Below are 15,908 nucleotides of genomic sequence, written 5' to 3' on the forward strand. Positions count from 1 at the left end.
TCAAATGGCAAGGTCCTGTTTGGTTTGAGAATTCAGAAACTTGCTGCTGAGAATGGCGTAATAGAGTGGAACCCAGTTGATTCGTCTGCACATTCAGATACTGCTCCTTATCTGCTTCGGAACCTGGATTTTGTTGTGATTTAAATCAAACAATTAGCAAACGAACGAGTCCACAATTCACAAAAGATGTAGTTCAGGATATTAGGGTTTAGGGTGCTAACATGATTGTAACATTAAAAAGCATTTAGGATTCGTTGTGGACAGGATTAAGTCCGAGCACATGTATTGAATAATTGACCAGATTTAAATTGATTTGTGTATCAGCCTGGGGAGGTAATCAATGAAGCTTTATGTAATGCTTGTGCATGTTCAGTTGACCCAATCAATGCGTTATCTCGTTGAAGTAACGTACATACTTTGGCAAAGTGCCAGCATTACGTCTGGGTTTGTGCAGCACACATACTGGATCAGGCCCTGCTATAGAGTTGCACTTCGTGCAAATGGATTCTGTTCATAGATGTAAACAGGTTTGATTTAGAAATATTTTTTTGTAAACAGTCAAATTGACTAGGCAGGAGACTCAGAGGTAGCGAAATCGGAAGGATGAACCACTACATTTAGTGTTCTTACATGATGGCAACACTAAAAAGCATTTAGTATTAGCATTAGGTGCAGCCCTATTGAAAACATATTGTGTTATCAAAAATTAATAAGGATTCGCTGTGTGCATGATCTGGTCGGGACACATGTAATGATAGCTCACCCGAGTTAACTATTATCCAGTTAAAGCGATCAATGCGCTATCTTGCTCACGTGATAAACATAATTTGGCAAAGAGCCAGTGTTGGACGTGTTACTTCTGGGTATGTGCAGTACATGTAGTGGATCAGGTCCTGCTATTGATCTACACTGCGTTCAAAGTAACTCGGCCGATATGGACGTGAACAGGTTTGATTTTAACATATTTTACTTGGAATGTTATGTATGTATTTATGTGCGTGCGTGCATGCGTGCGTGCGTGCGTAAATAGAATACTAAAAGACTTCCCTTGTATTTTATGAAATTTATGAAACTCGTGTATAGTTCTTTAGCTCGTCATTAAATTTCATTTAATAAAATTGGTTTTACAAGGGAGGCAGTTTAGTATTTTATTTATTACTTGTCGTTTATAACTTTGTTCGAAATGCCACTATAGTGTGTGAATAGGGAGACATCTACGCGATTCACAATGTCATTGATTAAGCCCAGGGATATTTGGAGTGTTCAATGTTTTTTAAGTGAAACTTGTTCCCGCAGTACAAAACTGTTATTACACAATGTGTAATACAACTGAATGTACTGCTTGTACTAGTCTGGACTGATGCCGATTTATAGTGCTAGCTCACTGAGATACCATGCCGCAGTTTAACATGAATACCCCACTCAAACACAGTAAACTGACTCCTAGCCGACCAGTCCTTGTTTTAGCCCCTTAATGCCGTACGTCAGACAGGGTAACAACAGGTACCATCTTTTATCGTCTTTTGGTATGACACGGCCGGGGATCGAACCCCGGACCTTCCGCTCTCCGGACTCACGGGCGAGGAATGTATGTATGTATTTATGTATGTATGTATGTATGTATGTATGTATGTATGTATGTATGTATGTATGTATGTATGTATGTATGTATGTATGTATGTATGTATGTATGTATGCATGTGTGTAAATGTACATTTATATACGTCGCTTTAATATCACAGTAGTTCGTAAAACGATGACAATGTTGGATATGTAGAATGTAAGTAACCCGCGGGAGCGAGAGAATAATTACTAAACTGTGATATTTATATGATATATTATTTATTTAGAACAATAAAATATATAATACAAAAACAATAAAAATAATATAATACAAAATATGACTTACTGAATAAGCTAAGGGATCTTGGGAGTGTTCAATTTTTTAAGTGAGACTTGTTCCCGCAGTATATAACCACACACTCTGCTATTACACAATGTGTAATATAGCTGAATGTTTATTAAACGGGTGATCGCTTCACTGGCGAGCAGTAAATGTATGTATGTATGTATGTATGTATGTATGTATGTATGTATGTATGTATGTATGTATGTATGTATGTATGTATGTATGTATGTATGAGTGTGTGTGTATGTATGTATGTATGTGTGTGTGTGTGTGTGTGTGTGTGTGTGTGTGTGTGTGTGTGTGTGTGTGTGTGTGTGTGTGTGTGTGTGTGTGTGTGTGTGTGTGTGTGTGTGTGTGTGTGTGTGTGTGTGTGTGTACACCATTTGAATGATTTCACCACCACCACATCCCCTCACTATCGATTGCTTTCTTCATCAGTCTTATAACTCAATCAAATAACCGTCATAACCAACCACCAACCTCAGTCAGGCCCCGCCACGTTACTACTGATCGAATAGTTGTTGTGCAACAATGTGTATCGGTGAATTGTGTGATAAAAAAGTCACCGGGTCGGAATGCCATAGTGTGCACACTTGAGCAATCTTAAGCCAGGATAAATGTTTTGTCGTAGCTATGGCTACATATATTTGTGAGTGGCGGCGATCAATGAATTACCTCTCTCGTGTTACATGCACACTTGGCAAATGCCAGTATTCGACGTCACAATTCTGGGTATGTGCATACAGGTAGTACATAAGACCGAGACATAGATCTGCATCATGTGTGAACGGATCGGGGGGCAGGAAACGATGGATGTTAACAGGTAAAGCAGAGCTCTTCCACATTAAAAACACTTTCTTCATTCTTGATTTTTTTTAATCTGCATCAAGGCACACTGTAAGCTTTTGAATGTCTGTTAACAGAATTTGAAATATTATTAAAACAACGTTAAGAAAGGCACTTAAAATCTTACTACTTCAAAGCCTAACTCTATGGAAGAGATGTACTAGTTTCAGGCGGTAAACAAATTGTTTCACGTGATAATCTACATGGTGGCCTCGAGCCTTGACATGACAAATTAATCCTCGGATTTACGTTTTTCAGTGGCTTCAAAAACAATGCTCGCCAGCGGCACGTGTCAAATTCAGACCAATCTTTAAACCATCCTCATTCGCATGGAGTTGCTTAATTACACCACTTGCAACCATTAGAGTCTATACTGTAAACACAGTGTTTGTTACGTTAACTGGAGCTGCATACAACGAGTATGCATCAAGCTGAAAACAGCACTCCGGGAAAAGCCCTGGTTCCAAGAAATACGACAATGCCATGTAAGGTTCCAGTGTGGGTGTCAGTCCGCGAATAGTAGTCTGGTCTTTGTTCTCTGTTTTAGATGGGAGAAAACAAATATTATCAGTATTGAAAGTTTCGTTTGGCTACCACCGCAGTGTTTTTGTCTTTTTGGGGAATCGACTGAAATAATAAAATGAGTGTAGACACAGAACAGGTGAGATGTGATAATTACGGTGGCCCATAAGGGACATGGAGTCTGTTTTTCCAGATTGTGATATTTCACTTACTTTAATTTTATCGTTACCTTTTGCAAATTAACACAATTTCTCTAACAAATATGTGATAAATCATGTGTAAAGAACGGGTATTGGATATGTCAATAGACACTCTTTGCTGAATGTAATTGTATTGGTTACAGGATTAACATACACACCTGCTGTTGTATGAAGCGTAAAATGTTTTTCCTCGAGAATCAACAAAATCGATATACAGTAACAAAGACCCCAGTCTTACAATATACAGTGAATAAGACAAGGGCTTCACATGTGACGAGCGAACGCTTTAACCACTAGGCTACCCGCACTCCTGCTACTTTATTCAGGGTCAACATTTATGGATGACAGAAGCATAGGGCGAAACCCTAGTTTCAGACAATGCCAGCAAATCTGATATGATTTCATATTCAAAATATGCTTGTGGAAAGGTTATAGACGTGTATTCATTGCAATAGCTCATCTTCTGCAGCACAAACCCTGGAACCATGTTGAAAATGATTCACAATTAAGTTCAAGGTTTTTAATGTTGTCGTAATGTGTTGTTACGTATAATATTCGTACAGCAGTGATAGGATACTTCTGCTGATAGTTCCTGTGATAGTCAGTGTCTTGGTATAATATCCTAATCATTAAAAGAATAGAACTCCTACATGTGGAGTTTTGTCGACGAGAGTTGCTCTTTTCAATTAAAAAAACCACAAGGGCTTAATCGTTTTTATAATCACTTTGAAACATTAATTACAATAGTTTCTATTTTTAAAGTAAATGTTTGGGACAATCTGCGTCAGATTCTTCATTACCAAAGCGTTCGATAATTTGACGTTTATATAACGATAACATGGGTAGGTGTTTGCCAACAGCTGGTGTCATCACTAGTTGATAGTGATTCATAAACACATGCTCATGATATAGTCGGAATCGTACAATCAACTGTGCTTTATGCAGATATTTCTATTGCATATGGAAAGGTTTTTGTCGCTTTATTTGTGAGACATAAACACTACAGACTTAACCGATTCCAATGGGTGAACCCCAACCATATAAAAAAACATGACCATGTTTATGGTGCTGACAAACCTAGAAACATCATCAGGGCGAATATGAGGTTCTGGCAGTCCTACCAGACCCAACAGCAAGTTACACCGCCACTGTTGTATGTTAAACACTTACTGGGGCATTTACGATTCGCCGTGCACTGGATTTAGCCTGTATCTGTCTGGAAAATCAATGAACCTTTATGTCGAAACACCTATCGCAACCTGATCAGTCGTACTACATAATATGTGTCTCAAGAGGACATAAATGTGATCTTCATGCGGACTTTTTTTTAGATGTAGATTTTTATTGATTTAAGAGATCAGTGAGTAATCTTACTTATAGGACATATATGCTTGGGCAAAGTGCCAGTATGTGACGTCGTGTAACTTCTGGGTATGTGCAGTGCCCTTAGTGAATCCGATCCTGTTGTATATCTAGAGTGTAAGCATGGATGGTTTGATTTGAACATTTTATTGCAAAAAATCAAATGTATAAGGCACTGTTACGACGTAAATTGTAATAAAAAGGTAAATTGTAATACTTGCAGCAAATTGTAATAATTTTGACGTAAATTGTAATAACATGTAAATTGTAATCATAATTGACGTAAATTGTAATACGCAAATTGTAATAAAAATTGACGTAAATTGTAATAATCTCTACTTGCGGTAAAATGTAATAAATTCTTACGTAAATTGTAATGACATTACTACCGTAGTCTCCAAGACGCCAATTGACCAGAAATGATCTTTGTCGGCTGAGCTTGTGCTTCACATGTACAATTCGAGAAATTCTATATGTAGAAGTGCAGTCATAGATCTGATACCAATGACATGTAGAGGTCGTATTTACACACACACACACACACACACACACACACACACACACACACACACACACACACACACACACACACACATACACACATACACACATACATACATAAGCACACATACATACATACACACATACATACATAAGCACACATACATACATACATACATACATACATACATACATACATACATACATACATACATACATACATACATAAACACACACAAAAACACACACATACATACATACCTATGTGTGTATGTGTTTGTATGTATGTGTGTGTGTTGGTGTGTATATGTGTGTTTGTGTGTATGTGTGTATGTATGTGTGTGTGTGTGTATACTGATGAGGGCATAGTATCGGAGATAAATATAATTTGGTTTCTTAGTTAGTCACTATTCTCTTCATTGGAATGTTAAGAAGGTATGCTTTAAGTTCAATATTTTATTACAGTGATTGATGTTAGCTGGAAATAATTTAATCCTCTCAAACCTCCAGAGAAGATTATCCTCTGAGGTAATTTTTGTCCGTATATATGTCACAAATTAGTGATAACTTATGAAACACGTATTTTTTATGTTTCGAAAATTATGTACTACATTATACGTGAGGTACCAAATTTGGTATCAAGGTTGCTTAGCACAGTCCACCAACGATTGCCGAGTTTAATGATCTTAGAATACTCTTCGTATAAGGTCAAAGAGAATATTGATGTTAGTGACAAAACCCTTTTCATTATATATTTTGAATCCTTTCAATTTTGATCAAAACAGATATATTTCATCAATAATTGATTGCAACAAATTTATCATACATTCTGATGCTCTTTGAAACTCAACAAGACATGCCCGAAGATACCGGATATTATTTGTGTATGCTTTGAATTATGATTTCGTGCCGTTATCATGATGGATTCTATTTTTGTTGTTGGGGCAAGGAGTTATTACCCCAGCAAAAGTTGTCAGTAAGTTGTTGTTAGTTCTTCATGACATATGAAAAGAATCAATTTATTCATTTATTTAATTAATTCCTATGAAAGGAAATATTTTATGTTATATTAATGAGCCATATGTTAATCATACATTGCTACAAATATTGCATAAGTTAACAAGGTGTGCATTTATTTATTATTTTTTCTTTATCTGTGAGAAGTTCACAGAGGTCGAGAATACACAATATTTAATAGTATATGCAATGTAGGTAAAGAATATCCACGCCCCTCTTTTGATATTAATAAAAACATTGTGTATAATGTTATGTATTAAGTATTCTCCTTTCCCATGCTGCATTTGCTGACGACTGTTTTTTTTCCTTTGACATTGCACAGGAGGTCTGTCACTCATTTGTTGTATTTGAATTCTTCGTCAAAATATAATGTATAAATACGATTGAATTGTCTCGTGTGTTTCAAGGAAACGGTCATGTGCTCCTTATCAAATTAAGTAAACCTCCAATACAAATCGACATAATTTCAGGGTCCGGTTGCACAGAGCTCTCTTCGGTAACTCGTTACTCAATGTTATTGCAGTGGACTCCTAGCTAAGCTACTATTGGATGATAAATCAATTAACCTATTTGTCGAATAGACGTACCTAATGTAATCCACCAGTTTTAACCCGAGAATGGATCTTTCAGTCATAAATCGATGTGTACAGTTGCTAGAGTATCATTCTAACAATACAGACATGATACAAGCTGTACGTAAAATGATTGATAAAGGTAGTCCTTGTGGGTTCACATGCCTACATGTACATCGCCCAGGACATTTGCGTTACATCCTCCGAGCAACGTTAAAAAAATTGAATAATAATAAATTGATATTATGCATATGAACATGTATAAATCAGCTTGCACACAGACTATTGCAGAATGACATGTTATCCATTTGTTAGTTTAGTTTAGTTTAAACATATTTTATTCACAGAACAAAATGAGAATTGTATTGGGGACAAGTTCTTGCAACTTAGTAAACCCCTCTCCGCATAAAATATGTACAAATATACAGTTGCAAAATAAATAAATTTGCTTCAGTCAGTAAAAGTCAGACTTTCCACAGTTACACATCAATATATTTGTGTAAGTTTGTTACGTTATAATTATTCCATTGTGTATATTGCTACCTAATTTATCAATTGAAATATGATTCCATTAGGTTAAATATGAACAATTATGATGAAAATCGTCAATAGGATATATTACAATTAAGTACAAAACACACAGAGTATTTCTCAAATAAATAAGAAAACTAAGTTCATTCTAGTAATTAATCCTCTTCTGGACAACCATAGAAATGAAATTCCAATGCGTTTATATATACATATAATTATACAACAATGTATGATAATGACCTCAATTCTCCCCCACACCCAGGTTCTAGTCATTTAACGCCTTTGACGCTAAACTTATAAGGTTATTACAATTTACGTAAAACGTTATTACATTTTACCGCAGGTTGAGACTATTACAATTTTACGCTTTCCTTTCATATTTTCAAGCAAGTGTAATTCACAATTACTGATCTACACGCAAAACAACGATCTTTCATGTTTCAACCGAGGTCGTCAGAAATTGTTAAGCAGACGTTACATATTCCTTTGTGTAGCCTGTGTTGTAGCTGTGGCAATGGATATATATGTAGAGTAGAACTCAAACATATATTACCCTAGAACGCGTTAATAAGGCACTCATTGCTGAGGAACAATCGGGGAAGGTAAACTCTTCCCGTCACGCGTGGTACCGTGTGTAAAACCCCTATCTCACATTCACGAATCCGAACACGAATGAACACGATTTAACGTTTTTCTAAAATCGTGTTAGAACGTATGAAGGTCGGGCACTCATTCGTGTTCATTCGTGTCAAGTCGTGGTTGGTCGCGCACGGTCGTATGGAAGTCGCAGCTCGGCTTAAATCGTGTTAAAACGTGTTAAATTTAATGCAAAAATTTATAACACGATTTAAGCCGAGCTGAAAAGTCGTGTTCAGTCGTATGAAGGTCGTATGAAGGTCGTATGACAATCGTGTTCAATCGTATGAAGATCGTGTTCAGTCGCGTTCATTCGTGTTGGGGAGCGTGGGAAGAAACTCATACGACCTTCATACGTTTTAACACGATTCAACACGACTTTCATAGGCCTTTCATACGACTCCCATACGCCTGAACACGAAATCCATACGTTTGTCATACGACCGGAAGCGCCCATCGCGTGACTGAGTGAGAACGTGGGAAACCCCCTGAAAGTGAAAGCTCATCCTACAGCCATGCCAAACTTCAGGCGGCCGAAACGGAAGCTCAACTGTTCCTCACTCTGCTACGCCTAACGCTGCCTCCTACCCCTCACCATCAAAGCCATAGCTACCAGAAGTACCACCTCCTCCTCCAAAACTGCTTCTTGTTGGTCTTGTTCGTTTTTGAACATGGTGAAGACTGACACAGAAATGCTGTTGCAATGCAGCTTATATACTACATGACCCACATGACCAACATAAACAAAAATATATCGTATGAAGGTCTTGCTCAGTCGCATGGAGATCGTGTTTATTTTTGTAGTCGTATGGACATCGAAATCATTCGTTTTAAGTCGTATAGGCGTCGTAGGACAGTCGTGTTTGATCGTATGACAGTCGTAATGGGGTCGTGTTAGATGAGCTCAAATCGCGTTGTATCGTATGCATATCTTATGACGGTCGTACGAGTGTCCTGCCCAGTCGTATGAAGGTCGTATGAGGGTCGTTTGAGGGTCGTTTTTAGTCGTAAGACGGTCGTGTTTGGTTAAGAAATTTGCATAAACCACAAGGTCGAGCACGAATCAACACAATTTTTCAACTTTTTTTATATCGTGTATGTGAGATAGGGGCTTAAGTATAAAATGCATACGCCACAGAATAATCTTTCTCGATTATACTCCGGAACAGATTCCAGTGGTCGTAAAAGGTAAAACAGTGGTGAAAGTACTAACTTAAAAAATGCTCATAAAAAAAGTAGTGGATACACGGAAATAAATTAACATTTCAAAAATCGTTAGCAATATGAGTTTCTTGTAATAATTGTGTGATAATAAATTACAACCAGTTGTGAAGTATGACAGTAGTTGTTGGGATCGCCGACGATCCTAAAGGACGAAAGGGATAAGATTTGTCATACATTCATTAACTCGACGAGGCAATTAAGTGTGCACCGGCTATGATGTTGACGCACGCGTCTTTCTATCATGTACAGGACGCGATCTATGGGCCAAAAGTCGGGGCTCATTGCTGGCCATGGCATTCTATGGATGATGTGCTGGTGAATGTGAGCATTGACGATTCTGCCTGAGTGTCATGTCCCAGGCGTATACAACTGAGGCAAGTTCTGGGCTCATTGCTGACCTTTGCATTCTATGGCTGTTGTGCTGCTGGAGGTGATCGCAGGCGTTGTTGTCCTTGAATACAAAACGTCGCCCACACGCCTTGCGATCGGAACAACAACTGGTGTTGTGCACAATATGGTGTGGTAATCAGTCAGTCATAGTGATGCCACGCCACACTATAACCGGTAAAATCTGTCATGAGGCCTCAGGTTGACTTTGGCTTGATGTTCATTTCGACGTCGCCAGACATGACCACGCCTATCATGACAAACGATATTACCCAAGTAAAAATCTAATTTCTACCCTTGTCGAACTAGGCTAGAATTTCTAAGCTCGATCGTAGCACCACCAGTGGCAAATACGAGTTATGACCCTTCTATGTCCCTCGTCTTGACCAATCAGATTCAATTTCTCATATCACTGCTTCACATAAAATGGCTATGCCCAGTCAGGACGATCTGATCGATAATGTATGTAATATAATAGGTCTTACTTTGCAAAGTGCTTCAAACGTAAGCAGCATGAATAAAAACATAAACAGATTTGAAAAATATCTGTTGACGCCGAGCTGGCGGTACAAAGGCTTTGCAAATCCTGCAGTCGACCGAAATCTGCACGGCATTTTACGAACTGAAGGTCGATTTTGAAGAGACGTGTTAGTCCAGCCAAAATATAATTCCATTATTCCAGGCTAGTTCGGCAAGGGTGGAAACTAGACTTTTATAGTGAGTCAACTCCCTTGCCTCAGGAAAATGCTTGTAAGCTTGTGATTGAACTGTGAACGGAATCGATCGTCAACATTTTGAGTTTGTTGGTAGCTGTTCATCACAGACTGAAACATTGAACGCACTGGCCACTGCAGGCTGACTTCTGCCAGTTTCCAGCCTACTAATAGCCCTTAGACAGCTCCGCGTTTTGCAGACGCCGCATGGCTAGTTCATACGCAAACAATGACTTAAATCAAGTAAATAACAGCTGTATGATCAGCAGAATCGATAGGACTGACAGAAATAATGGTCCACATAGCTTATCGACCTACGCACGTGTGTGGCGCTACTGCGTGCAGCACATGCAAACTATCAAATGTGTTTTGGTGTTATGTTTTACAGACATATTATTTCATGATGTATAGAATAGTGGTATGTAAAAGTAAGGCATTGTAAAGTTATTAGATGAATACTTATTTTTTATATCTATTGAATTAATCACAAACTACATTGGTATTAAATTAAGATATATTTATGATATGTGTTATAATGTGCTGGTTGTTTTTATAGTTTACAAGATAAATTAGGCGCCTACAATATACAGTATTACGGACGATGTTCAAAGAGTTACTTTATTAAAATAGCTAAAATATTGCATTCTTGACGATTCCTCACATATTGCAGTATTCAAGTTCATGGTTCATCCAACAATGGATAATTGCTTGCCAGGCAACAGCATTCACAAAGACTATTTGAATAAATAACATAAAAGAATAAAAACGTGCGAAAAGCTGCACTGATCAGGGAGGTAGAAGGACCACCTGCGTAGTCTATGTATGAACTCTGTGTATCTAGTCTATATATGTAATCTGTGTATGTAGTCTATGTATGAACTCTGTGTATCTAGTCTATGTATGAACTCTGTGTATCTAGTCTACGTATGTAATCTGTGTATGTAGTCTATGTATGTACTCTGTGTATGTAGTCTATGTATGAACTCTGTGTATGTAGTCTATGTATGTAATCTGTGTATGTAGTCTTTGTATGAACTCTGTGTATGTAGTCTATGTATATACTCTGTGTATGTAGTCTTTGTATGTACTCTGTGTATGTAGTCTATGTATATACTCTGTGTATGTAGTCTATGTATGTACTTTGTGTATGTAGTCAATGTATGTACTCTGTGTATGTAGTGTATGTATGTACTCTTTGTATGTAGTCAATGTATGTACTCTTTGTATGTAGTCTATGTATGTACTCTGTGTATGTAGTCTATGTATGTACTCTGTGTATGTAGTCTATGTATGTCCTATGTGTATGTAGTCTATGTATGAACTCTGTGTATCTAGTCAATGTATGTACTATGTGTATGTAGTGTATGTATGTACTCTTTGTATGTAGTCTATGTATGAACTATGTGTATCTAGTCTATGTATGTACTCTTTGTATGTAGTCTATGTATGAACTCTGTGTATTTAGTCTATGTATGTACTCTGTTTATGTAGTCTATGTATGTACTTTGTGTATGTAGTCAATGTATGTACTATGTGTATGTAGTGTATGTATGTACTCTTTGTATGTAGTCAATGTATGTACTCTTTGTATGTAGTCTATGTATGTACTCTGTGTATGTAGTCTATGTATGTACTCTGTGTATGTAGTCTATGTATGTCCTATGTGTATGTAGTCTATGTATGTACTCTGTGTATGTAGTCAATGTATGTACTATGCGTATTTAGTCTATGTATGTAATCTGTGTATGTAGTCTATGTATGAACTCTGTGTATCTAGTCTATGTATGTAATCTGTGTATGTAGTCTATGTATGTACTCTGTGTATGTGATCTATGTATGTACTCTGTGAATGTAATGTATGTATGAACTCTGTGTATCTAGTCTATGTATGTACTCTGTGTATGTAGTCTATGTATGTACTCTGTGTATGTGATCTATGTATGTACTCTGTGAATGTAATGTATGTATGAACTCTGTGTATCTAGTCTATGTATGAACTCTGTGTATGTAGTCTATGTATGTACTCTGTGTATGTAGTCTATATATGTACTCTGTGTATGTAGTTTATGTATGTACTCTGTGTATGTAGTCTATGTATGTACTCTGTGTATGTGATCTATGTATGTACTCTTTGTGTGTAGTCTATGTATGTACTCTTTGTGTGTAGTCTATGTATGTACTCTGTGTATGCAGTCTACGTATGTACTCTGTGTATGTAGTCTATGTATGTAATATGTGTATGTAGTCTATGTATGTACTCTTTCTATGTAGTCTATGTATGTACTCTGTGTATGTAGTCTATGTATGTAATCTGTGTATGAAGTCTATGTATGGACTCTCTGTATGTAGTCTATGCATGTACTCTGTGTATGTACTCTGTGTATGTAGTCTATGTATGTAGTCTATGTATGTAATCTGTGTATGTAGTCTATGTATGTACTCGGTTTATGTAGTCTATGTATGTACTCTGTGTATGTAGTCTATGTATGTAATCTGTGTATGTAGTCTATGTATGTAATCTGTGTATGTAGTCTATGTATGTACTCTGTGTATGCAGTCTACGTATGTACTCTGTGTATGTAGTCTATGTATGTAATATGTGTATGTAGTCTATGTATGTACTCTTTCTATGTAGTCTATGTATGTACTCTGTGTATGTAGTCTATGTATGTAATCTGTGTATGAAGTCTATGTATTGACTCTCTGTATGTAGTCTATGCATGTACTCTGTGTATGTAGTCTATGTATGTTTTCTGTGTATGTACATGTAGTCTATGTATGTAATCTTCGTGAATAGGCATAGCATCTAGGCGACGTATATCCCACATTAGCACATGGCACAAAATGTATTAGCCCATAGACATAATTATCCAGGAAGCAAACCACGATTGAAATGGGTTTCCTATATGTATATTACTAGTGGGGGTCCTGTATATCCTTTAATTGCCCATAAGGTAGTTGTTCACATTAGTCAACAAGTGTTGTTGTTACGGTATAATCCCCACGTATACGGGATGACGCCTATGTCATCGTGACCTGAGAGGAATTGATCTAAACGCACCACATGGCAGCTCGTGCGGGAAAGTGTAGCGTGTAACAGAAATGTGATACATTGTGCAAAAATCTGAAAGTCATTCTTATTAGAATTCCAGATATTGCATGACATTTAGTGCCTAACAAATGGAACATAAGTTGGTTTTCTATACAAACAATCACTACAAAACAAGTTCTTATTATGAAGTAGTAAACTACTTGGTTTTTTCAAATAAAGATAAACGAGAGAAAACGTTTCCGTTTGCCCCGCCTCTCCAGGTTACATGGCCATAGTACACATTGAACCGGGAATAAGCGATGGAAGCGACATGTTTGACCGTCGCTTATTTCATTTCAAAACGATTGCTATCGTATTGTAATTCAAAATTATTAATGAAATTTTTATCAGACCTTCTCAGTAAGTCAGCAAAGAATACTGTTTCATTGCAGAGAGAATCTTTACTGCAGTCCTGCTGAAGATAGTGAAACGGCTATAAAGAAAAGCATGATGAACTTACGAGATATTGAGGTAAGATGCTTCAGAGCGGCCCCCATGTGCTATTCCTCATCAAGTGAAAATGAGAACAAGGCTTTTTATGTTAGATGTCTAGCAGCAGCAATTTCTGGTGGTGTGGCAGTGTTTTCTGGTGCAGCAGCTTCTCATACAGCCAAGCTTATTATAAAGCTTCACTCCAACTTCAAATATTTGAATTACCTGATTGGATCTGGATCTGCGATTCTCGTCTTTGCTGGTATGATGAAAGGAATAGAGAAGGTGATTCCAAGCATTTATGAAAGGAAGGCTGAGAAGCTCAACGAAGCTGCGGCCGAGTGGCAGCTACTGGAGCTGCGGATCAAAGCTTTCCTGGCTGCTGCTGTCAAAGATACAATTACAGTTGATAACTGCAAACAATATACAGAAGAATGCGCAGAGAAACGCAAGGAAATATGTCTTATTGCTCGTCCAGATCAATCGGTCTACAAACAGTACGAATCTGATATGGATTTAATTCTCGATCGCAAGAAAAGACTGCGTCAAATTCATGAGAAAATAATAGAAGAAAAACTGTTCAGTTCATAGTATCTGGACATTCTCCGTTACAAATAGTTACCTTCACCCGGGAACCACACACTGCATGATTTTAAGCATACTTTTGCGAGTTGAATGCAGTTTATAAAAACAACTGGATCCTATGTTAGGTACACGTACTTATTACAATTGTCTGAATTCTGAACACACGCCTATTACCTTCAACAAAAATAGTACATCATTTTTTCCAGTTAAACATGCTTGAGCCATTCTCCAGCAATGTATTATTAACTGATTGCCCGTTCATACTGCTTGATCTTTTACTTTATTTATTTTATGTAAATACTTCTGCTTAAACTCACAAACATGCAGCTTATTATTGGGTGTTATTATTGAGGGTGTTATACGCATTACGCTAGATTACACGACGCGATAAACATAGGCGTAATACACTCAATTTAATTGGTCAACTCGATTTATTGGCACACATAATCGCATTGGGTTGTCGTATACATAAAACAACTATATACTGAACAACAAAATTTCCTGTGACATTGAATAAGATTTTATGCAAAGTTATGTTTTTGACCAAATCTGAAACAATTTTGGTTTTCAAAAGATAAAAGACTCCTGTAAGTGTTCAAATGGTTTAATTTTCCATACTGACTTCAGAAAATGCGTGATTTCATAAAAAAATATGAACATGCCAAAATGTCAATTTACAAATCTATAGCGTGTGTGTGCACCTCTGGTTGCGATGCAAGCAACACATCTTCGTCTCATGGAATGGACCAGGCGTTGCACAAAGTCCTGTGGGATATCTGTCCATATCTGCTGGAGCGTGTTTCGAAGTTCCTTGAGTGTCTGTGGAACACGTGGTTGACGTCGAAGGCGCCGATCCATCTCATCCCACATTTGCTCGATTGGTGAGAGATCAGGGGAGCGAGTCGGCCAGGGGATGACATTCACGCTGTTGTGATGAAAAGAATCCTGAACAAGTCAAGCAATATGAGGCCGGGCGTTGTCATGTTGAAAGGTAATGCCTGGGCCATGACGACGCAAAAACAGTAGAACAACAGGGTCGATGATCTCGTCGCGGTAGCGCTGTCCATTGAGATTTCCCTCTACCACTATCAAACGGGTCCTCTGTCTTGCTATAATCCCACCCCATACCATAACACTGCCGCCCCCGAACCGATCTGCTTCCATGACCACAATGATTGACATAACGTTCAACTCGACGTCGCTACACTCGAATCCGTCCATCGCTGTGGCTGAGGTGAAAACGAGACTCGTCAGTGAATACAACGCTGTCTGCACCACTGTAGACTTGCTTGACGGTGCTTTCCTGTCAAAATGAGACGTCTGGCAGGTCTTCTGGCGACAATCCCTGCACATCTGAGGCGACGACGTACGGTTTTTGAA

At 37.7% G+C, this 15,908-nt stretch overlaps 1 protein-coding gene across 1 annotated transcript; it reads left to right on the plus strand.

The window, feature by feature from the left end:
• Positions 1-865: 865 nt before the first annotated feature.
• Positions 866-14,534, plus strand: LOC139471493 (uncharacterized). Its single transcript, XM_071253851.1, has 2 exons — positions 866-948; positions 13,904-14,534. The coding sequence occupies exons 1-2, from the start codon at positions 866-868 to the stop codon at positions 14,532-14,534; spliced, it is 714 nt and encodes a 237-aa protein (XP_071109952.1).
• Positions 14,535-15,908: the final 1,374 nt, after the last annotated feature.

This window comes from Haliotis cracherodii, unplaced genomic scaffold (genome assembly GCF_022045235.1).
Source record: "Haliotis cracherodii isolate W230 unplaced genomic scaffold, xgHalCrac1.p SCAF_22, whole genome shotgun sequence".
NCBI lineage: Eukaryota > Metazoa > Mollusca > Gastropoda > Lepetellida > Haliotidae > Haliotis > Haliotis cracherodii.

Excerpts from the sequence above, each read along its gene's own strand:
- LOC139471493 (XM_071253851.1), top strand. The coding sequence starts at position 866 with ATGTGCAGTACATGTAGTGGATCAGGTCCTGCTATTGATCTACACTGC. Across the intron at positions 949-13,903 it reads GCCGATATGGACGTGAACAG|AGAGAATCTTTACTGCAGTC; the intron begins GTTTGATTTTAA and ends GTTTCATTGCAG.